At 39.4% G+C, this 19968-nt stretch overlaps 1 protein-coding gene across 2 annotated transcripts in view; it reads left to right on the top strand.

Moving 5' to 3' along the window:
- Positions 1-19091, top strand: part of LOC110986063 (sterol carrier protein 2-like) — a 32520-nt gene extending 13429 nt beyond the window's left edge. For both annotated transcript variants that reach the window (XM_022247672.2, XM_022247670.2), the window contains 9 exons: positions 518-604; positions 890-1040; positions 1504-1651; positions 2339-2446; positions 8529-8682; positions 9150-9234; positions 12459-12591; positions 15980-16056; positions 17338-19091. In XM_022247672.2, the coding sequence (XP_022103364.2) occupies positions 518-604; positions 890-1040; positions 1504-1651; positions 2339-2446; positions 8529-8682; positions 9150-9234; positions 12459-12591; positions 15980-16056; positions 17338-17439 (1045 nt within the window). In that variant the 3' untranslated portion in view covers positions 17440-19091. The remainder of the gene's footprint in view (positions 1-517; positions 605-889; positions 1041-1503; positions 1652-2338; positions 2447-8528; positions 8683-9149; positions 9235-12458; positions 12592-15979; positions 16057-17337) is intronic.
- Positions 19092-19968: the final 877 nt, after the last annotated feature.

The raw sequence follows: 19968 nt of genomic DNA, 5'->3' as shown, positions 1-19968 counted from the left end.
ATGTACATGTGTGTGTGATTGTCCATCCATGATGGCATTAGATACATGTATTTATTGCAAATGACACAAGTCGCCATTGGGCCAGTGGCATAAATCGGTGCTGGAAAAGGTGGGGGGATGACTTGCCCAGCCCTGGAAATTTGAAAAGGTCAGGGACTATACCACATACACTTTACAGGGACGATATTCATGATAAAAATATACATCTGTAATGTGTATCTAATTCATGCAGAATCTTATATCAGAACGGCATATTTATACATGTAGCTTTATTTATTGTTTCCCCTTTCTAGTGATATTGCAAGCATTTTAGTCGTTGGGAAATCCAAAAAATTCTTCATAGTCGTATTAAATTTTTCCTCATCACAAACATGTTTGGGGGATGATTCAGTAGCCCATCCCCCCCCCCGGGGAATATATATCTCCCACCCTCCTCCCCCGGGATTTACACCCATGCATTGGGCATAGCCACGAGATGTCAGAACAAGGCACCTTTCTTTTCCCACTCAACCCCCAGCTATTCACAGTTTCAAACAGAATTCTCCTTAGATGAAATCAAGAAGTCACCAGTGGTGTCTCAACCTCTCACCAAACTGCAATGTTGGTAAGTGTAGAACTGTTAGATTCCTGTTATTTCCAGTTTTACTACTGTTGTGTTTGATAAACAGTTCCCAGCATGTGGCTGGCTTTGTCATTGGGACCAGCTCAATTCAAAATACAACATCAATCAGAGATTTTACATACAGTTACTTCCAGTGCCAACTTTTCACTTTTTTATTTCCACCATACATGCCTATCATCATTTTGGCATTATTGGACAGAGAGTCTGGAGAGGTCATCTTAAGAAAAATTGGGAAACCATGCAGTCTGTCTTGTTGCTTTTGTTCAGCCCCACATCAGATGGTAGTGCAGCAGCTATTTTGTGTAGTGAGGACTTTGTGAGGAATCATAACTTAGAGGGACAAGCAGTGGAGATAATTGGTATGGAGATGGCTACAGATCTGCCCAGCACATTTGAGGAAAACAGCATCATGAAAATGGTATGAATGTTATTATTACTCAGTGACGTGTCAAAATTTATTGCAACTGAACATATATATACATTCAGGAGTGTTCTTGCTATGTTGCTCAAACTTGCTTACTTGTATGTCCTGATTATTCCCTTGGAACATGTGTGCTGCAGGGTCAAGATTTCTGAATTCAAAATGGTGTTTTTGGAGAATTTGTCCCTTCGGGGTAGTAGAGTACAGTGTAATTGCTGGTGAGGAAATAACCTGTGAAGCTGAAAGGCCTCAAACACAAGAAACAGGATCGTGAGCTTTCCAGGCATCCAGCTCATTATCAGCTGAGCTGTATCAAAAAGAAACGTTACACCCCTGCACTTAAGCCAGACCTGTCAGAAATTTCATTATTATTTTGACAGAAGTGCCTATAAGAAAATCATGACAGCTCCAGTGAATTGGTATACCTCCTTCAATGTGGTCTTTTAAACTGTATTTAAAGGTTGGATATGACATGACAAAGAAAGCAGCAGATGAGGTCTTTAAAAAGGCAGGAATCCACCCCACCGATGTTCATGTTGTGGAGCTGCATGATTGCTTTGCTGCTAATGAGTTGATTACATATGAGGCACTTGGCCTGTGTCCACCAGGTATGATTGTCTCAAGTTAAGAGAATACTAGGTATTATGGCCTGCTGGAAAAAAAAGATTTAAAGAAGTATGACCACTGCAACTTTGCCAAAGATAGCAAAATGTATTTGTCAGAAATAAATCAACTTTGCTGTCGACTCCTTACTGTTTGGAATGACCAAATATATAATTTGCATACAAGTTGGAAGTTGTGATTGTCATATCCCTTCAGTTTCAATCCTAGCAGAACTTATCTGGAAGTAATGCAAAGATCAAAATGTCAAACCCTCCCTCTTAACTTTTGTGTTGTAAAAGATCTGGACTATGACTTCATTGGTTTACTCGTAAATTAATGTTGGAGTCCATGGCAGTTTAGAAATGCATGTATTCTTTCTCTTTTTAGGGAGTATAGTTATTAGAGTTGGCCTACTCATTCTTCATTCAGTTAGTTGCTTTGCGAGGTTCTGCAGGGAAGAGATTGTTTATGTACTTTAACACAGAATGCAGTTTAAAGACTACATCAACACATAAGAAATAAACTGATTGCTTATTAAAGTATTACATTTTATTTGTTTATTCATTATGTTGTATTTTTATGTTAAGTTGTCTAGTTGTTTACTTATTTTTAGTTATTTGATTGTAGTTAGATTGTAGTTATTTGACTGTTAGATTGTTTGATTGGCTTGATATCCATGGTATTCTTTAAAGGTAAGGCTGGTGAGCTAATTGATCGAGGAGATAACACCTATGGAGGGAAGTACGTTATTAATCCTAGCGGTGGTCTCATCTCCAAGGGCCACCCATTGGGTGCAACAGGTGAGGAGTTTATCCTGTGTTTAGAATTAGGCATGTACACAATTCTTGTGAACCAGTGTGTAAGTTAAGTGAACCCAGAACTTGGGTATTTGTAATGAAAAAAAGAAGGGCCTTACCTTTGATCCATTCTGAATAATTTGTTAAAAGGGAAGGCTGAAATTTGAATGACAAGCAGAAAAGTTTAGTCATGCAGTAAGGCTCCTATAATTTAGATCTCCCCCAGGCTGTATGCTTTATTTCAGTAAGCATGTGGCTCGGGCTTGATCAGGCGTACCTTATTGATTAAAAACAGCAAATTGTCGGTCAGTTTTACGTGTTCAGAATCACCCCATTTAAGTCCTTATTACCATTCAAGATTTTCAAGACTAATTTAACTTGAATTCGAGGAGTATACTATTTACAGCTTGGGAGAATTTTGACACATATACATGTAATGCGGCAAACCATCTTATTCTTTGCTTCTTGCAAAATCTAAGGAATAAAAACAAGGTTGTTTGAATCAAGCTTAGAATCCAACAAGTGGCCCTTGTTTGTGATCTTTTCATGAATACCATTTGTACAAGAATCATGAAGTGCTTTGCAGATGTTAGACTTGCTACTCAAACTTTTACACATGCATGACATCCAAGAACAAAGTCTTCGATATACAGAGTACACAGTTGGCATTGAAGTTGGTAGTATGTGCATATCACCTGGGAGGGTTGAGGGTTATGCTAATTGTATAGGCAAATATTTCTTGTCACATGTAGGGGGAGTGATTTCTGAAAGGTCGTGCTTTTGTGGAGTGTTACAGGGCACAGGGTCCAAGGTGCCACTTCAATGAGGGGGGCCTATGGGCCACCTGATGGAGTGCAGGTGCAAAGCCAGGTGTGCAAAAAGTCAGTGACTTGTAAGGGGTGGGGGCATGATTAAATTGGTAACTCCCCCCCTACCCGTCAAAAAGTGGGAGGGATATATCCCCTATCCCCCAGGATCTCTATCCATGGCTAATTGGACATGACTTACTGTTCTAAAGGTGTGTAATCACTGGCGGGAGAAGCGGTGGGGGCCAGTAGGGCCACTGGTCCCCCCCCGCCTCAACTTTGGGATTATGCCCCCCCCCCCACTGTTGGCAGGTCCTTTAATGGGTAAGCATGATGGTCTCACAAATGCTCCCCCATCTACTCTCCTCCAAAGTTTCTTCAATATTTACCAGGGCAAAAACTGATTCAACACAAACGGTTTAACCACTTTGTGCCAGGGTTCCCGGTACATGTACCTGAGACCTCAGGTTTATACGCATAACTGGGCGTGCCCGAAATCAGACAAAGGAGCTGGGCCTTGTAACAAAAGAAGAAACTCAGAACAAAAGACTGAGCTGCTGGGAATTACCAGCATTTTTTTCAGTTGTCCGTAGTGGAGGTAATCCTTCATTGTTTTGAAACAGTATACCACTATTTGTGGCATTCAGAGAAAGTGGATTATCACTAGGGACAAAAGTGCTCCAGTGTTCCAGAGACGAGAGATACAGTACTGCTACACGCCAATGTGGCCACATTTGAAAAGATGCCAGCAGCGCATTGGGCCATTTTCGGGAACAAAGGAAATTATGCAACACCGCACAATCTGGGCTCTCTGTACAAGGCGGGAGGCCTGGCTGAAATACTCAGGCATCAATAGATATTGCCTGTCAGATTAGAGTAGCCACCAGACAGTCATTTGTGCGGGTGTAAACATCCAGTAAATGAAGTTATGAATTTTTGCAGAATTTTGAAAACAAAAATCTTGAAAACCCCCTTGGAACTCGTCATGCAAATTCTAATTAAACCCAGCAGCATATGGTTAATCCAGTTTGTTTGAATGCAACTTTGAATTAGCTGACTTCCATTGAAGTTTCAGAAGGAATCACCTTGAAAATGAAGACAAAGACAATAAGCATAATTAAAACTCAGCACACAAGATGCAGCTGAGGCAGCCTATGGCTAAGGGTGGGTTAGGTCAAAGACGAGAAGGACCGCTGTAAGGGCAAAATTTAAATTTTCAGGCAGGATGTGATAAAGCTGGCGATGGCCTCTCTCAACATCGCCTTTTCAAAGGAGCACTTTGACTGTTTAATTTGGTTTCTGGATTAGTTTGTACAAATTAATTGGCTTCATCCTCAGAAACCTTAGCTTCTTTCTCTAATGTAACTCTTGGGCACTGTCAGTCTGTGCAAGATCGGTCAGTCTAACTGCACAATATGTAAATTCCTCAATCAGCCTTTTCTATTTAACGGAGGGCTGTGAGAAATTGTTTCGAATAAGGGAGTAAAGTGGGAGATTTCATTCCAAATTAATCAATCATGCTAAGCCAATAGAATGACCGTGCAGATCGGCTGATTGCAAATTGTGAACCTCAAATTTGCTATCTGAGAACATTTCTGTGAAAAGAATTTTTGCTGGATTATTGCCATATATTTACACAGCAATAAATTGCCAAAGAAAATGAAATCTGCCATAGCAGTGGTTAAAAAAAATCTAGAAATTTTCTGTGCACAAATCAGTACAACATTGAGATTCAGTGCCTTGTATGACATCATAGTTCTGCTCATGCATATTCAGATGGCATCTGCATAAAATCCGAAAAAGCATCAAAATATGGGTTACAATTGCAAAACAAAAATTTAAAATTAGGTTAATTGAAATTCAAAGATGCAATTAGAAGGGTTTTTACTAAAATTTATAAAAAATATTTCTATTTCCTGGTTCTTTTAAGTGTTCATAAAGTACAATTTATTTTCGATGCATTTATCCAAAAAGAAATGTACAAGAGTTTTACACAACGAAAAATAACACAAAATCGGAAAGGTCATCAATACTGCTTACTTTTATAGTCCAAAAGGACCATGTGAGGACTTTCAACCAGTCTAGTTACAGCTACACTACTGCCAGGGACAAAGGTCATACATTAATATGAGGAGCTCGCTAGGGCTGGCGCTGCCGCGTCGCATGTGCACAACGCGACGCACGTTGCATGCATACAAATATGTACATGTACCATACCAGCACACCACGTCGACGCACGACAGAGTAGTCAACTAGTACTACTGTATCCAGCCAAGTATCTTTAAGGTAAATGTATGCTGTTCTGCCCGCCAGCGAGCATTTGGGTCATTCGTGGGAATTGTAAATTTGGGGTCCCTGTTCCTATTTAGGGGGTGGGGTCCGTTGTCCGCTCCACTCCATCCTACGGAGGAGCGGAGCGGACGCCGGAACCCACGGGGGGGGGGGGTTAGGCCTTAGGCCTCCCCTCCTTCCTACATTGTAGCTCCATGCTATAATACTAGAACTTAGGGAGAGTTACATTTTGACTTTTGAATTCACCTTGGGAGTTGACTGTGTCAATGACATCATGTTCAATAAAAAGGGAGGGCTTTGAGGGAAATTCTGAGTGGAAAGTGTGACTTGTGAGTATGACACTTGGTGGATTCAACTTTGCATGGTTTGTTAGTAAGAAAGTTAAATTTTCTCACAGTTTGCAATATGAAATTTCCCCAAAATAGGGTCAGTGCAATGAACAATGATAGAGTCTTGGTTTTTTATTTTTTGGTGGGACTTGCCAGTTTTGCAAGATTACAATGTCAAATACTGGGGGCCTTCAAGTATACTTCCAGAACAGTAAGGTACTACTCCGTAGACCTTTTTGCATCCATCTTTTTGATGGTTTTGTAGGTTATGGCATTTTGAAAAGTGCTGTGCAAGGGTCAGGTAGTTGTACCTGAGAAAACTTCAGTTTGCGTTTTCTGGAGCAAATTTACCCCCTAAAGACCCTCATAATGAACTAATACATGTATATCGAACATCCGTGTTCGAGTGCAGTTTGTAGCGTTGAACTTATTACGGTAAAAAAATGAAGTTTTTTCTACTATCCTAATACCTCTCATGCCTCGACTCTCCACACACAGCTACATGTAGCTACATTCTTATGGCCGTACGTCACGTGACAAAACAGATACAGCGTATTCGTGTAATGAATGTCTATGTTGCTTTGGATACCAGTCCCGATAATTACGACTACTCTCATTAAGATAACATGTATATTCAGCTGGGAAGTCTGTGGTCAGGGAACCACACTAATTACATATTGGCTTGACCATTCTGCAATAGATAAGTCCCCGAATTACAAGGAAAGCAGACATTTTATTAGTCCCACAACTTCACAACTGTTTCTTCTTAAAATATTATCTCTCCCTGAAGTACATATATCTCAACATTTTAAACATGCATAAACAGCTAGCTTGTCAATGCAGCGTGTATTGCGCGCCCTGACAATGCAGCAATGCTGTCTTAAAATACTTGCTGGCTTTTGCGGCAGGCCTCAACATTAATTTTTTTTACTACTTGTCCACCAAGCAAGTAACACTAAAAATTTACTTGCCCAAACCCCGGTTCAGTTGCTCATTGCTGCGCGGGGACAGTAAGTTTCTCCCTTCAACCAATCACCATTAATGAAAGTGTAACACCGCAGTACAACATGAATATACATGTACATCACCCCAACGTGTGCAGGATTCTGATGCATTATTCATACAAGTTTGGGCAATGGCTGTTTCTTAACCACTCGTCGATTTTGCTTGGTTTCATATGCCAAAAGTACACATACACACACAAGTACCAGGTAAAATTCGCTCACGTTGAAGTCACAGTCACGTGTAAAACAGTCTTCGAGCTTCCGGCCGTCAAAACACCGCTGCACCACACGTGCAATGAGGTTTGGTACAAAGACACAAGGGTATTTTACAGTTTGTGGGTACAGTATGTACGCATTTTCCCTTGTGTGGAAAGGTGCCCTGCTAAATGTACAGTGTTCTTAATACATGTGAGTTTGTACATGTACATAACAATGCCAAAAAAATAATTTTACACCACATACCTGTTTACTTTTCATCACTTTTTATAAGCTTTTGTAAAGAGGAAAACGAGAAATCAAAGGTAAATTTCCTGCCTGCCACAAAAAAGTACCCATCGGACAATTTGTCCTACATGTAATTTGTCCTTAATTTTTACTTGCCCGAAAGCATTTATAAATTACTTGTCATGGGCAATCGGACAACTGTTAAAGTCGCTGCGGTGCTAATTTTTTTATTACTCTTATTATAGTGTTTGAAACTTAGAAGAAAATTCATTCTTCATTTACATGTAACTTGCCCCTAAAGAACAAAACCTAGCATATCCCTTTGCCATGAACTTGGGGCAGGGGTCTTCATCTTACCGATTCTAGAATGCAGAGTGTTCAAGATTTGTTTTTCAAATGTACATATAATACCTATTTACAGATACACGTGTAAGTGTCTCCATCGTCTGGGTTAATTTCACATTTATGAAAGAATTGCATTGTAGCTGTGGTACCAAAATTTGGACCCATACAAAAGCAATGTTGAGCCAACAATTATGTAAACATTTGGCGGATCAAATGCCAAAATGTTGATATGCCACTGTTTGCTTTGACATTCTTGATAATACAGGCCTTCAGCTTGTTTTAGCCTTCAGCATGTTCAGGTTGTACATGAGGGATAATTGATTATGTTACAGCTTTTTAGCTGATTTCAGCTTTTGGGGGTTGGTATGTTTACTTTGAATGTAAGCTTTTTTGTGTATCAACTCCATACAAAATAATGGGAGATTTTTTAAACTCATCGTTTGTTTGCTATTTTCAGCTTTTTTCTATGTGGCCAATCACACCCTTAAAGATTCATTATTGGTTTGGTAAATAAAAAAAATTCAGTAAATTCTGTTTGCGACGCTTGCTTTAATACACCAATTATTTTTTATTGTGGAAAATAGCAAGTGACTTAAAAATTTTTGATTGTGGGATTCATTTTACGCTGTCAGTGGTAATGATTTTTCAAATTGGACCCAGACCCATTAGGCTGAGATGCTTGTTAATTAATGTTGTACCGTAAACGTTCGATTTTTTTGGTTTTTTATTTTTGGGTTCTGTTTGATATAATTTTCTTTTGAGACCTTTTTTGTGGGGTTTTAAAAAACACAGATGGCATAATTTTTTTGCATTTGGCCTGTGTTATTTTGAGCACTTGTTTTGCATCATTGTTTAACATATGCAGGATTAGCCCAGTGTTCTGAGCTTTGTTGGCAGTTGCGTGGAGAAGCTGATAGAAGGCAGGTGCCTGGAGCCAAGCTCGCATTACAACATAACTTAGGATTAGGAGGTGCTGTCATAGTCACACTCTACAAAATGGGTTTCCCTGAGCACTCCAAGTAAGTTCAAGGACCTACATGTGTATCATTCCAGTCTCGATAATTATAATTGAAAGTTTAGATGTTAGTATCATAAAGAATATTGGATTTATTTTTATCAACACATTTGCTAACCAAAGTGTTATAGTGCTCCTCATTGGTATAATTATAACACTGAATACTCTTAACGTGAAAAAAAAAACTTTGCAACCCCCACCCCAGCCCCCAAAAGCCTTACAAAGGGCCAAGATACCAGCTGTGTAATTGCTGTGAATTTGTCATTTTCAACTTGGTCCCAGACTTGTCCATTGTTGCTACAGCCGTGGAATTCTGGCCAGCCAATTATTTTTGAGAGTATGTGTATTTTCAAACTATGCAGTTTATGTGTGTTCTATTTACTTTCTTGTCAACTTGCCTTGCAATTGCTTTCCTGGTACATGTAGCTGACCCTTTATTTATTGGCTTGCTTTTATTTGGATTTTGACAAGGGCCCGAATCCAGCCCAGCCTGACAGCAGCCGAGACATTCAAGTGCGAGCCTATGTTCAATCTCATTGCAGAACACTTCAAAGAGGTATGGCTCATGGCTGCCAAAGTCCACATTGCACACATGTATGTAAGCATAGAGGAAGCATAAACTTCAGATTGCATTCTGGGAACTACACCCAATAGATCAAATATTGTATACTACTCCCAGCAAGCCTACACAATGTGTATGTGTACATGTATGCCTGAAGACCGAAAGGGGATATTTATTTGATAGAAGGGGATGGTTTGTCAATTTAAGGCAAAGTAAAAAAAGCAGAACAATGTTTCTCGTCCGGATTTTTTCTTTTAAAGGAGGAAGCGGGGCTTTTTATTTTTTTCAAGATGGCTGCCATTTTAAACTTTGTTGCAACCATTAAGAGCTACATGTATATACGCAATCACACGTTTAAAGCCAAACCACGGTTCACAACATGCACAATGCATGACATCTATGATGCTCAACCAACCCTAAAAACTTCACGTGTGAAATTAGGCTCCTATAACATTCGGGCTTTGTTTTCCGTAAAAAAAAAGAAAAAACCTGTCCACTATTTCGACCCAGGATTCAAACCCATACCCCATTCATCACAAACCATTATGCTGTAACGCTTGACTGCCGTAATTCACACAAATTGGCGGTATTTTTTACTGTTGATATACCGATGAACAGCTGCATTGCGAGTCTAATACGCATTGGACATGCGCAATATATGCACAACTACCGTGGTTTGGCTTCATACGTATGATAACTCACCATTAGTGTTTCCACTGTTCAAAGACGTGTTAAAAAGGAAAAACAAGTTGGACAAAAGAACTGAACATATTTACAGTGTCATTTAGTGTTTTATTGGTCTACAATGAACAGTTACGCATTTGCGTTCACCACATCAAGCCAGGGGCATTTACGAATGTTGATGATGCTGGGACGGGATAATGATTTCATTTTTTTCTGTTTTCACAATTCTTTAAAAATTCATATCGTCATTTACTGGACACTTACACCCACACGAAGGACTGTCTGGTTTCTACTCTAATCTGACAGACAACATCTGTTGACACTGGAGTATTCCAGCCAGGCCTGCCGCCTTATAAAAAGAGCCCAGGTTGTGCAGTGTAACGTAATTTTCTTTTGTTCATGGAACTAGCACAGTGTGCTGCTGACCTCTTTTCAATAGGGGCCAGATTAGCATGCAGCGGTACTGTGTGGCTCATCGCTGCAGTGGTGGAGCGCTTTTGTCCCCGGTGGTAATCCGCTCGCGCTGAATGCCCCAAACCGTGGTATACTGTTTCAGAACAAATCTGGATTATCTCCACTATTGAGATTGAAAAAATTTTGGTAATTCCCAGTAGCCTGGTCGTTTGTTATGAGTACGGTCTTTCGTTACAAGGCCCAGTTCCCTTTGTTCGATTTCAGAGCCCCGGCCACACGTATAAAGAATACGTGTCCAAAACTGGAGTCCCCGGCGGCAAGTGTATAACCGCTGGCAAGTGGTTAACCGCCAAAAGTGAGGATTTACTTTTGATGAGTAATTGACAGATAAAATCAGGTGCAAAATGTCAACGCTCAAAACCTGCAAGTGTTATGCGCTATAGATAAAAACGAAAGTTTGTTGACTTGCGCTTTAATGAAACAAGACAAGAGTGACAGAAAACATCGGCTGTGCTAGACTGTTTCCCGCCTCCTCCCCTGCAGTTTTCTAAGTCTGAATGTTTCGATGAAAATGTGATCGGGAACCAGACTATGGCTGCATGAGCGAATTCTTTAAAGACGTGCTCGAGCCTGAGCTCAGGGCATTTTCAAAACAAGTGAATTAGGCTTAGTTGTCGACTTCGCTGATTCCAGCTATTTATTGCAGCATTCCAAACTGCATGCGAGGCTCTGACTGAAACCAGCCAAACCAAAAACCAAGCCTAACCAATTCATTTCGAAACACCTTTAAGTCCCATACTGGTCACAGTCTACCTACGAAGTACGTGTACATACAAGTATGTGCAGACAGATTCCAGTGAACTCGCCTTGCTCTAGACTCTCATGAAGACGTATTTTGCGATCGCGCGTCGATTTTTGTGGTGTACAAAGTTACCGACAGAGTCTATACTGAAAACTTTGACTCGTTTATTTCGCAAGTCTTTATTTTCCGGTGAATTTGTGGACTTTTTCTGTGTTTTTCACTGCATTTTTCCAAAATAAAAAATAATAAAAGACAAGACTACTTACTTTGTCTCATGGTAGAGCTGACTTTTAGAAGAGATTGTGCTTTCCGTCGGCAATATTAATTTGAAATGCACAAGAACAGTGAAGAAAAATAAGGGAAAAGCAGTGGGACCCAAACAAAAATTACCTGGTGATTAACGAAATCTTAATGAGATTTTTCGTGATGGGATATGGCATTACACATGACATTACATATGGCATTACACAAACATTGTGAGCAGACAAGCTGCAATATCCAGGCCATAACTACAAGATTGCCTGATCACTATCGCTAACCCAGTTGTAGCCTGTGCACAGACTGTCCACTGGACTTGTGGCTTTTGAACTAGCCCTATCACTGTAGCTGGACTACATGTAAATGCATCGTGGTTCCTACAGGGCAGGCCACGACGAATCCCCTGCCCGATAGCCCGGGCAAACAAATTTTCATTCGGGCAATTAAAATTCTAACTAGGTGTGCCAGTTCGGGCAAGTCTAGAAAAGCTGATTTCTTTTCTGTCTTCACAAAATATCTTTCAATAACTTTTTCTCACGTTAAAATGCTTGTGTTTGTATGTTTTGTACTTGCATTTGCAATTTTTGGAAAGAAACTTCCGTTATTTTCACGCGTTGTCATTTACGTTTCGCTGTCGCAGTGGTGAAAACACGCACCCACATCTCAATGCATTAAACGAAGCTGCTCTGGTTCCCGCCGCGCCCTTGCAAAGAAATGTTGCAATCGATGTTGCAAGAGGTTTTCTGTAAGTTTCTTCACAGAACTTGGTCTCTTATTTATGTGTATTTTCTGTGTTGGTGAGTTTAATTTGAGTTTGTTTTGCTCGTACTTGAAGCGAGCGTCTTTCAACAAATTTCCTGCCATGAGGAGAAACTACATTAACCCTACTTTGGTTTTACAGAACAAATATGCACAAGTGCCCTAGGTCACTCTCTTGCATGTTGGTGCAGTGCTCAACACAACACAGCTGTGCTTCTTTGAGGTGTTTACCAAGTGACCCTAAGAGTGACTTCAGCATAGGAGGGTTAAATTAAGCATTGTCTTTGTCAATTACTGGTAGAGTGGTGGCGATCTTGTGAAGAAGACTAAAGCCAAGTTTGGGTTCAAAGTAACGGGTGGACCTGGAGGAAAAACTGGATTCTGGGTGGTTGATCTTAAGAGTGGAACAGGCAGCGTGAAGCGAGATGTACAGGGTAAGTGTAAGCATCTGTGTTTGTCAACCAAAGCCAAACTCTACCTCACACAGTAACGGTACGTAACTTTGTCACTTGTTTTTTGCTGATTATTTTTGTTCTTACCAGTGGAAATCATGTATGTGCAGTTCCCTGTGAAAATTTGTCTGGAAGTTCAATTTTGCACTATCAAGATTTATTTGTTGAAATTATTTTATAATTTTTTTAAAGTGGCATGGGTTGGAATGTTGTGAATAATCAATTTCCAAGTGATTTATAGCATGGTTTTTATCTTGAAATAATTGCCATGTGTGTACCTGCCAACCATTTAGATGTAATCTGAGCTGTCCAGATTAAAGTTTTCAGACTAAAAAATACAGAACATTCTAATTTCCATGAAAAGGAAATAAAATCAGAAGAAAGTCCTGGCAAAAGAGAGGGCTATTGCAGAAAAAAGAGGAGGCTGTTTGTCAAATTGGTAGTTGCTACACATACATGCATGTGTGTACATGTACAGTACATGTACAGTAGATTCCTGTTAGAGTGCTCCCTGATACAACGTTCTTGCCAATATAAATGTTTTTCATTTCCCCAGCTGTGCACTCATTCACTGTATACATTTTTCTGTATTTATAGTGCTTCCGTTTATAACGCTTTGTGAGATTTAACATTATTTGTGACCTGCTGAGGCTAAATGAGACATGTCCCTGGAAGGTCAAAAATAAGTAATGGGCTCCTGAAGTAAAACATCGGGGTGTGCATTTTCAGGTATTTTTGGAATTGGGTACCCGTTTTTTCTCAACATTGGGTACCCAGGTACCTGGAAAAGAGATCACTTAATAACAAATGGCATGGTGCGCGACCCCAGTAAACCTTGTGCCCAAAACACGGTTCTTTTTCGTACATAGGAGGCAAGCAGCACATTGTTCTAAACAAAGGGGTTAATCTCTCCTTCCTTTTTATCAAAGGAAACTGTTACCTTCAGTTTGTAAATTGTCTTTTTGTGGGTATATAAAACACAATTTTCATGAGGAACATCAGAGCAGACGAGAGCTGCAAACCACCAACGCACCAGCAACAGCTTGAAGGAAATGTCCCTGATGCTGCATGACCACATACACTCCGAATGCACGCGCAGAATATTGAGCAGTGATCATGTCACGTGCAGACCAGATACACAGGTTAAAAGGCTTTTTGTACAAAAACACCTCCATAACTCAAACAATGTTCACACCATTATATCCACTTATTTTGAAGTGTCTGATTTAAAAAACCGCCACCAAAATGCTTCAAACGGCGTTGAAAATATCGGAAGTCTATATAGGGTTAGGAGTCATCACTGCCAAGTGCATTTTTTTTCTCATGGAGACCAGTTGTATGCACCTTGCATAAACCAACGTTACCTGAAACTACAATCCTGGCTTTCAAGCTGCTGAAGCTAACCTGATTGCTAACACAAGCCCGATTGTAGACCCCTTCAGGCAGTCCAATCATTGACACTGCAGCAATCATCGTGTGACCACAAAAGGAAAGGTCATATGACCACACATAGGGAAGCCCACGTGGAAAAAAATAGGACTGTGCTACATGAAGGTACCACGATAAAGTGGTTTATTTTAATAAAAAAAAATTTAACATGTAAGATAACTCCATTCCCCTGCGGTTGTAATTGTCGAGATTTTAATGTTTAAGTACTTCGACAAGTGACATTTGACTGGCCGACTGTATTGTGACCTGTCAACATTTCCCTTTTTTTCGAAAGAAAGAAACACTTATATTTGAAATGCTTTTGTGCAAACAGAAAACATCCTTCCCACTTTTTTGTTCGATTCCTCACCCACAATTCTGCTGAATCACTGAGGAAATTCATATTGCTTTAATTTAAAAGTAATTTTGAAACTGAAGTTTAAATGACGACTATGGCATATTTTTTGTATCAAAAACTAAACTGGTTCTCTGACTCTTTGGGTTTATGGAGCACATTCAGTGCCTTGGTTACCAGCTGATAATAAGAGGCTGATCAACCGCACAATTTGTGTGTTATCACTACAAGGCCACCGCGATTTGCCGTCCTCTGGGACATCAGTACTATAATACAAGCGATCAAATAAAGTGCAGACACACTCGGCCATCCGTACATAGGCCCTGAATACTGGTACCATCCATAGACTAGATGTCATGCAGAGGTGTGTTATGCTGTTATACCCATACGCGTAAGCATACAACCTTACTATAGTGCACGTCTGCTAAGCTATTAGCGAAACTCCTGGCTGTTCGTGGTTTGATTTCAATTCTTTCTTTTTAATACGCATGTGTCATACTTAATAGGGATTACCTGAATGTTGAACACACAGCTTTAGTGTAGCAAAAATAGCAAAAATCACCCCCACTGTAACCAGAAGTGGCCAGTAACTTGCTTCCATCACAAATGTTATACAGTCGTACATGTGTTTCATTTTAATTCTGATTTACCATCTTGTAAAAAGTACTGGTTTTGCACTTCTCAGCCATGCTGTGAGCTTGCTGCATTGGTTACAGCCTTGAATGAAGGCTAGAAGCTCACATCCACCCAGCCCAATCGCAAGCACACGTTTACTACGTTGAGATTGCAAATACATCGCAAAAAGGCTTATGACAACGTGTGTACTTGTGGCACCAGTATGTGCAGAAAGGGGGTAGGGTTGGCAGGTTTTCCTGATTTTGGATTTTCATACAAGTATAAACAATGAGAATTTTCATCTGGATATTAATTGTTATGCATGTACCACCAAGAGAGATGTTTTCTTAACCACAAGTAGAAGATGAAATGTAAAGTGCTCAAGTATTATCAGCCAAGGAAATAAATGTAATAATAGCCGTAGAATTGAAACTAACTCCACAAATTATACTTCGTAATTTACTTGACCGTTTTATTTGACAATTACACTTTCACGTATCAGTACAATGTACATGTAAGTTTGTATGGTAATTTAGACCTTGTATCTCATATTTGCAAGAAAACAAATGAATAATGCTAAATGCCATATTTCCGATCAACGCATGTAAACTATACAACACTTCCACACAAGTACATCTACCAGTACATACCCATAATGCACACACATACTGTATACAGGTAAAGTGTAGGTGTGTATGTGCATGTACATACATGTGAGTTACACATGTTGCAAGTCCAGTTGGTTACAGCGCTGTGTGGACATCATGCTCAATTCAATTCAGTCCCTTTGGGAGCGCTATAACAAATCATCCGTAACGGCTTCTGCCATGCACTTGCTTGTTAAGCTAAGGGTTCATAAAATGGGTGTTCTGTTTTCTGATTTTTCAATGTTGGCAAGTATGCACATGATAAAATAATTACATTCAATTGCTACCTTTGATTGTATTAATTTTGTTTCATTTTAACTTGCAGAAAAAGTTGATGTGACTTTCACCATGAAAGATTCTGACTTGGTTGAAATGATGATGGGAAAACTCCAGCCACAGTCGGTGAGATTCCTCACTAAGATTTGTGATGACCATGTACATAAGTTTAATAAACAATTAATAAAACATACTCTTACTTTATTTGAATGTGTAGCCATCACCTGGGTTGCACATAGGAAACAGAGTGAGGAGGGATCTTTGACAGCAATGCTCTGGGAATGCTATATTATACGCATTAGTAAACTTGTATCAGTGTATAAACCAAAATGGATCTATAGTGGTCATTGAATAATCGTGTCTAAATGAAATGGATACATGTATGTAATCAAGGACCAAAATATGTTTAATACATTGTAGATTGAATAGCTTAAACTGTGTTGTTCCTGTCTAAAATAAACACGAGGGCAGCTGGCATGAATACAATGTCAGCTTTTCTTTCAATTCCAATTCTGAAATTTGACAGTCATAAATTCATGTATGACATACACATTGGTTAGTGTTCCTTCATGGTGCATCACAGACAACTTGACAAGAACCAACAGGTCTTGGTTACAAACAGGTTACAATGTAGTCTGTATCCTTTTTACTATGTGTCCTTGGTGATGTACAATGCCATTATGCATGAACATGTAATAATCTCATGGACCATGGTTTACCTGCTCTTCTTCACACATTTGACTGTTGTAAACTGGGGATTCGATCATGCCAAGTTCAAGGCCTGAGAAGTTTGGACGGTACATAAAAGTTGTTTGTATTGAAAAGGCGAACAATCTAGTCTTGGTCCCATTGTTCTAGGACCTGTGGTTCAGAAGTTACAATTCTACCCTAATTAAGGCCTTAATTTGTTAATTAGGCTTAATTAATGGCCAGCTAGAATTTGTCTCCCGCCCTAAATTTGATCCTTGCATCATTTTTGACCTTTTCTGAGATTTTCAACATAGTGAGTCTTAAAGCACGACATTTCTTTTTTGACGCTAAGAGCTCCTGCCAATTAGAGGCATGTTCTGATAAGTTGATCATTGTATATATAACAGTTCTCAGCTGTGAATGAATATCAAATTATCTTCATTTGGATATGTTACAATTGATAAGTTTCTGGTATTTTCCTAAAAGATTTGTTTGGTCCTAACCTTATGTTCAGTTAATGTTAGCTTGTTGGTCATCATTTACATGAATACATGTACAATTCCATGTTAATGTTGCTTTTACCATCACTTCAACTACTAAGATCACATTGGGATACGCCCATAACTGTACACCTGTAATATTGGAATTGAGTTTTATCAAAATACAGAACTGTCTTGCTCCTTTTAAAATTAGTGTTTCTTTCTGTGTCTCTTTCAGGCATTTCTCAGAGGTAAACTCAAGATTACTGGTAACATGTCCCTTGCCTTCAAGTTGCAAGGAATCATCCCTAAGGATATAGCTGTCAAGGCCAAACTTTGAGAGAAGGCAGTGGGACAACCTTGACAAATCAGGAATAGTTCAGAAATGCTCAAATGGAACAAAAAGAAAAAAATAACATAAGAGCTTGTGTAAATTGTTGCTTTTGTTCCCTACCCAAACTTCTTGATGTACGTAGATCACTTTATTATAAAGTGTGGTTGTGTATTGATATTGACTCCCATTGATTCCTATTGTCTAAGCTACATGGAGGGTTTGCGGTCCCTCACATGGTCCTGCACGGTGTCCACAGGTATTCAGTGAAATAATTGCACTTCACAGGAGAAGCCAGTGGCATTCCCATTTTAAAAAGTGCCCTTATAAAGATGATTAAAGTTGGCAACAATCTTATCACTACTTTGATGAAAAGGAGAACATTCATCCTGCTGTATGTTACTATGCAGAAGTTTTTTAAAGACTTTTTTGTGAACTTCCGTAGCCATTTATATGCCCCATTCTTAATTTTCAATTCAAATTTCGAATTTTTAACTTAGATTTGACAGAAATTGTACTATTGACAAACAGGATGTGAAGTCTGTTAAACACTTTTGGCGTAATATATAGAAGTAGGTGGACAGGTCTATATTTGAAGTGAGAAGTTAACTGGCCACAAAGGTGATCTTCATTGATGCGATAAAATCTCCAGTTTGTTTTTACATTGAACTTGTTTTTATATTAGCGCCATAGTTGAAGACCATGATAGGAAAATGGGGTTTTTGTGACTTCTACTTCTCATCGGTATATCCATGTTCCAATCATATGTTCCATCATAGATGCATAAAATCAAAGCAGTCTTTGGCTTACTCTGGCAATCTCCAGTTTCTCATGTTTTTATTTTAAGAAATCTATATCTCTGTCTGCTCATTACCAGTAAGTTTAATTGATTGTGTCGACTGCAGATACATGTAAGTTTAAAGGCTTAGTTATTTGTGTGTGAATTCTGCGCAAATATAAGTTAATTAATGGTGAAATTGCATACAGTGCATGGATTCTGTTTATGTGAATATCATATGATATGGGGAAAACATTTCCTTTCCGAAAATTTCTGCACAGATGTTTATACATGTATTGTAGCAGGTTTGTTAATAAATGTAAACTGAGTATAGTATTTGTAACATGCAATGTTACTGTAAAGGGTTTGAGGTGATGAAGTTTTCTTAGACGCTCATTGTGCAACTTTAGATTCTCCAATTTATGAAATAATTAAGTTTTCTTTTAGGTCGTAATGAATTGAAAAGTGCGCTTTTTACACATTTACAGTTGTCCATGTCTTTCTTGACAAGACGTTGTTGCCGTGATGTATATCAGGCTGGTGAGGACACAGTTCAATCTAATTACTTACCGCTGACATTGTACCCACTACAAGGCAATGCAAGCACTGCACCCTTATCCTGGGATAAGTGTGCCAAGGCCTCAGATTTGACACACCTCAAGTTGCCATGAAAACAGATCGGTTAGATTATCGGGGTTTTGAAGATGTGCTGTCTGAATCCTGGTAAAAATTTTACTTGAAAAACAGTGGAATCGGGTGTAAATGTTTCTGTAACGGCTTTTGAGATGCAGAAAGTAGATTGTGAATCATCCAGAAAAAGGATGTTTAAAGCCGAATTTTTGTCAACCGGAAATAAAGAAATCTGTCAAACGGCTTGAAACGACTTTGAAAGTGTTAATGAGGATGACTTACTAGAGGCTCCGTTACATGTACACGTGTAGTCGTTGGGTTTGCAAGAGGTAGCCCATTATAAAGTGCATGAAAAAAACAGCTTTTACAAGAGAGGTTAAATCCACTACTGTAAGAGCGTGTGGCTTCTGCCACCTGAAGGGGGTTATCTGGCTTTTTACGATCAATCAGTCTCGCACAAAAGGTGCTCATAAAGTGCCAGCGAGAGAAACGTGCACTAAAACGGTGCAAGTGTGTTCAGCAAGTGTTTCGCGAAGTAGTTCATATACACAGGGATATGATTGTACACTCATTGTTGATTAGCTGACCAGTCTGCGCCTTCCTGTCGTATTTTAAGGGTGAGGTGGAATTTGGTCGTGTTTGCAAGTCCCAGGATGGTGATTTTGTCGTTGCTGTACTTAATTACAATTGCTTTGGTATACATATGCGTATGACATGAAGCCAAAATTTAATATCGATTTTCCCTTCTGTTTCCACGAGTTGGTATTTTTTCGCCTCAAAACTTGATCCTCCTCTCCGGAGCTAATGGCAGATGCGAATCAATGCATGGGGCCTATTGTATTTCCCAATGAAGCCTGAGATTGATGATGTCGATAGAGGTGTTTAAGTGCCCGGTTCATTTCTAGAGAAAAAAAGATATGTGCGCACGAAAGTAGAAGTTGTTAAACGTTCACTTCCTGTGTGACATAAACTTTGACTTCGTTACTGTTTGCATGATGTCATCGTTCACACGGTTACTTACAGCGTTCAGTTGGGAGGTCTGCATCCGGTCACGTGGAGTTGCCCGCAGTGTTACATGAATATTATTGAATTAAAGGGATTGAGATCAGGATGCTAACTTTCCACATCGT

Source organism: Acanthaster planci, linkage group LG12 (assembly GCF_054643075.1).
Source record: "Acanthaster planci isolate LZ-2023a linkage group LG12, COTS_SCS, whole genome shotgun sequence".
In the NCBI taxonomy this organism is placed as follows: Eukaryota; Metazoa; Echinodermata; class Asteroidea; order Valvatida; family Acanthasteridae; genus Acanthaster; species Acanthaster planci.
This window is presented reverse-complemented; position numbering and strand designations above follow the sequence as displayed.